At 47.7% G+C, this 4,981-nt stretch overlaps 1 protein-coding gene across 1 annotated transcript in view; it reads right to left on the reverse strand.

The window, feature by feature from the left end:
• Positions 1 to 4,981, reverse strand: part of LOC143033716 (uncharacterized) — a gene marked incomplete at its 5' end in the record, with an annotated part of 91,142 nt that overhangs the window by 3,619 nt on the left and 82,542 nt on the right. The window contains 1 exon segment of the mRNA XM_076199201.1: positions 1,313 to 1,577. Coding sequence (XP_076055316.1) covers positions 1,313 to 1,577 — 265 coding nt within the window.

The following is a 4,981-nucleotide window of genomic DNA, read 5'->3' on the forward strand; positions in this document are numbered from 1 at the left end:
TCCCCCCTCTCCTCTCCTTCCTCCCCTCTCCCTCCCCTTCCTCCTCCGCCTTCTCCGCCCCCTCTCTCCCCTCCCTCCCCCCCTCCTCTTCCTCTCCTCCACTCCCTGTCTCCCCTTCCTCCCTCCTCTCCCCCCTCCCTCCCCTCCTTTTCCCCTGCCTTTCCCTCTCCTCTCTCTCTCCCCTTCTTCTCCCTCTCCTGTCTCACCCTCCTCCCTCTCCTCACCTCACTTTCCCTCCCCTCCCTCCCAGAGAACCCCTCTCCCTCTCCAAACTCCTCATCAGAAGAGCCCTCACCCCCCCCTCTCTCTCCCTCCTCCTCCTCCCTCCCTCCTCCCTCACTCCTTTCCCTCTCCTCTCCTCCCCTCTCTCCCCTCTCCCCCCTCGTCCTCCCCTCCTCCCTCCCTCTCCTCTCCTCTCCCTCCTCCCCTCTCAGCGACTCCTCTCTCTCTCTCCTCTCTCCCTCTCCTCTCCTCTCCCCTCTCTCTCTCCCTCCCCCTCCCCCTCCTTCCCCTCTCTCCTCCCTTTCTCTCCTCCCACTCCCTCTCTTCTCCTTTTCTCCCCACTTCTCTCCCCTCTCCTCCCCCTCTCTTCCTCTTCTCTTTTCCTTTTCTGATTCTCCTCTATCTCTTCTTTTATCGTTTTCCCCTCATCATTCCGTGTATTGATTGCCTTCCCTTTCCCCCCTCCCCTCACCCTCCCCCTTCCCCTTCCCTCCCCTGCCCCCTTCCTCATTCCCCATTCCTCCCCCTTCCCCCTTCCCCTCCTTTCTTCCCCTTCCCCTTCCCCCTTCCCCTTTCCCCCTTTCCCTTTCCTTTCCCCCTCCCCCCTTCCCCTTTCCTTTCCCCCTTCCCCCTTCCCCTTTCCCTTCCCCCTTCCCCTTCCCCCTTCCCCCTTCCCATTTTTCCTTCCCTTTGCCCCCTTCCCCCTTCCTCTTCCCCTTACCCCTTCCCCGTTCCCCACCTCTTCTTTCTTCCCATTTCTCCCTTTCCCTTCCTCACTCCCTAATCTCCATTCACCATTCCCTTTCCCCTCCCCTTCCCTCCTTCCCCCTTCCCTCCTCCCGTTTTCCCCTCTCCTTCCTTTTCCCCTTTCCCCCTTCCCCCTCCCAATTCCCTCTCCCCCATCCCCCTTCCCCCTTTCCTTTTTCCGTTTCCCCCTACCCTCCTCCCCTTCCCCTTTCCCTATTCCCTTTCCCCCTTCCCCTCTTCCCCCTTCCCCTTTCCCCCTTCACCATTCCCCCTTCTCCCTTCCCTCTTCCCCTTTCTCCTTCCCCCCTTTCCCCTTCCCCCTCTCCCCACCTCCTCTCTTTACCCTCCCTTTCTAATTTTGGCAAAATTTAATTTAGTTTCCACGAACTGCAGTCCAGTGCTTTGGGTTTTAGTTGCTTCAGCTAGTTCACCTGGTGCCACTCTTCCAGCTGGTAACTGCTCATCCAGCTGGTAACTGTTCTTCCAGCTAGTAACTGTTCTTCCAGCTGGTAACTGCTCTTCCAGCTGGTAACTGCTCTTCTGGCTGGTAACTGCTCTTCCAGCTGGTAACTGCTCTTCCAGCTGGTAACTGCTCTTCTGGCTGGTAACTGCTCATCCAGCTGGTAAATACTCTTCCAGCTGGTAACAGCTCTTCCGGCTGGCAACTGCTCTTTCTACTCCAACTGCTCTAGCTGCTCCTGCTGTCTCAACTGCTACAAAACCAGATGCTCATGACTCAGAATGGGGTTCGAAGCGGACTCGAACCTCGAACGGGACTCGAATCGAGATTCGAACACACACACACACACACACACACACACACACACACACACACACACACACACACACACACACACACACACACACACACACACACACACACACACACACACACACACACACACACACACACACACACACACACACACACACACACACACACACACACACACACACACACACACACACACACACACACACACACACACACACACACACTTTTCCTATAACCAGATATTTAGATATTCAATTAATTTGTTCCTAGCATATTCATTACATTCCCATACAATCTTTTCATCATCTGATATATCCTTATTGATCTAGTATTACCTCACACAGTCCTTTGAAAGCTCGCATTTATTTCTAGAATTAATGGATACTCCTTATCAGCGATCTCCCTCTTCATAATTTGCAAACTCATTTCATTATTATCATTTTCACCATTCCTCTCTTATCTATTTCTTCCTTTTCATCAATTATCTCATATATCTTTCCGTTCGGGTTTTGTCCAATTATAGGTCCTAAGGTTTCTATAAACGTTGATATAGGTTTTGATTTCCATTTGTTATTTCTCTTATCTAATTTCTTTTTATTCTATTGGGAGTTTATTGCCGATTCTATCCACCAATTAACATTTTCTGATATTAAGATATCATGATGATTATCTAAAACAAATTAACATGTTATTTACAGGTGAAAGGTAAGGTTCTATGTTGAAATGTTAAAGTTAGTTGTGAACGTTTATTGTTATGTTTTGAATACATTAAACTTCTTAAACACGAAATGACTCAAACATTTCTAAACGTAGTTATACTGGCAGTCTGATGCCTAGTTATCTTTCAATGTAAAAAAAAGAGTTAAAGTTCTGGTGCCAAATGATTATGAAGAACTCTACGAGTCCCTTTCTCTCTCTTTCTCTCTCTTTCTGTCTCTCTCTCTCTCTCTCTCTCTCTCTCTCTCTCTCTCTCTCTCTCTCTCTCTCTCTCTCTCTCTCTCTCTCTCTCTCTCTCTCTCTCTCTCTCTCTCTCTCTCTCTCTCTCTCTCTCTCTCTCTCTCTCTTTCTGTCTCTCTCTCTCTCTCTTTCTCTCACTCTTTGAAGAAGAAGAAGAAGATATAGACTTAGGTAGGTTTTCGCATGATACGTATGAGGAGGAAGAGGAGGAAAAGAAGAAGGAGTAAGAGGAGGAGGAATAGGAGTAGTGGAAAGAGGAGCAGAAAGAAGAGGAGAAGGAAGAGGAGGCTAAGGTGGAAGAGGAGAAAGAAAATGAAAAGGTGAAGCAGGAGAGGCAGAAGGAGGAGGGGGAGGAGGAGGGGAGGAATAGGAGGAGGAGGAGGAGGAGGAGCAAGAGGAGGAGGAGGAGGACATCCCCTCAAGGAGAGATGAAGACTTGAAGACCTCCTGGAGGGGACGTTTTGGGAAGACCTTCCTGCAGAAGTAGGACACGGGTCGTCCTTAGCGGTCCGGGCAACTGCCTCGCTGTTCCGAACTAAAGGGCTTCAGCGCCCCAGATGCACCCTGAGCTCCTCCTCCTCTTCCTCCTCCTCCTTCTCTTCCTCCTCTTTTTCTTCCTCCCCTCTTTCTCCTCCTCCTCTTCTTCCTCCTCCTCCTCCTCATCTTCTCCTTCCGCCTCCTCCCCTTTCTCCTCCTCTTCTTCCTCCCCTCTTCCTCATCCTCTTCTTCTCCTTCCTACTCCTCTTCTTCCTCCTCCTCCCCTTCCTCCTCCTCCTCCTCCTCCTCCCACTCTTCCTCCTCCTCTTCCCCTCCCTCCTCCTCTTCTTCCTCCTCCTCTTCTCCTTCCTCCTCCTCTTCTTCCTCCTCTTCCCCTTCCTCCTCCTCCTCCCCCTCTTCCTCCTCCTCTTCCCCTCCCTCCTCCTCTTCTTCCTCCTCCTCTTCCTCCTCCTCCTTCTCTTCTTTCTCCTCCCCTCTTTTTCATACTCCTCCATCCTCATCGTTTTCTTCTCATAATTTGATCTCTTCTTTTTTCATTTTTATATGTTTTCCTTCTTTATTTCATCGTCCCAAATTCGCACTGAACGCCTCCTTCTACTCCTCCTCCTCCTCTTCCTCCTCTTTCTCCTCCTTTTCTTCATCCTCCTCTTTCTCCTTCACTTCTTCCTCCTTCTCCCCTTCCTCTCTCTCCTCCTCTTACTCTCATTGCTTGACCACTTCTCCTTCGTTTCTTTATACTTTTCCAATCTTTTTTTCTTACTGATTTACATTGTTTCTTCTTCTTCTTCTTCTTCTTCTTCTTCTTCTTCTTCTTCTTCTTCTTCTTCCTGTTCTTCTCCTTCCTCTTTTTCTTCTTCTTCTTCTTCTTCTTCTTCTTCTTCTTCTTCTTCTTCTTCCTGTTCTTCTCCTTCCTCTTTTTCTTCTTCTTTTTCTTCCTCTTTTTCTTCTTCTTTTTCTTCTTCTTCTTCTTCTTCTTCTTCTTCTTCTTCTTCTTCTTCTTCTTCTTCTTCTTCATTTTCTTCTTTTTCCTCCTCTTCTTCTTCCTTTTCTTCTATTTCTTCTTTTTCTTCTTCTGCTTCATTTTCTCCTTCTTCTTCTCCATCTTCTTCTTCTTCTCCATCTTCTTCTTCTTTTTCTTCTCTCCCTCTTTTTCTTCTCCTTCTTCCTTCTCTTCTTCTTCTTCTTCTTTTTCTTGCTCCTCCTCTTCTTAATTTTCCTCTTCTTCTTCTACCTCTCCTCCGATCCCTCTTTTCTTTTGTGTTGTTGTCTTTCTTCTTTTTTTTTTTTTTTTGCTTCGGTCGTCTTTTTCTTACATTTCTCTCTGTTCGTCCATTCTTCACTTGTTCTTATTTTCTTTTCTCCCGCTCCCTTCACACTCTTCTTGTCTTTATTTTGTCTCAGCTTCCCATTTTACTTGTCTTTATTTTCTCTTCTTCCTTCTTCCTTATCTTCCCTTTCTTTTCATATTTTCCTTCTTCTGTATATCATCTTCATATTACTTCAATATCCTTCAAATTCTCCTTCCTTTTCTTCTTTCGTCTTTTCTTTTTTCCACTATCTTCCTGGCTACCTCATCAGAATCGGGATGGTCTCGCATTTGCTTAATTACAGGTTCGAATCCCGCACTCCTCTCCGAGTCCCAGCAATGAATGTTATTATTTGTCCTAAAAGTCCCCTAGAGAGCATAATAGGGCGAAGGAGACGGCTTCGGTCACAGCTACTCAGCGCCTCCTGGCGTAGGCTCCTTACCTTCTTCTCTTTATTGAACTGGACTGAAGTGTT

This window comes from Oratosquilla oratoria, chromosome 16 (genome assembly GCF_046742065.1).
Source record: "Oratosquilla oratoria isolate Oo_2021 chromosome 16, ASM4674206v1, whole genome shotgun sequence".
In the NCBI taxonomy this organism is placed as follows: Eukaryota; Metazoa; Arthropoda; class Malacostraca; order Stomatopoda; family Squillidae; genus Oratosquilla; species Oratosquilla oratoria.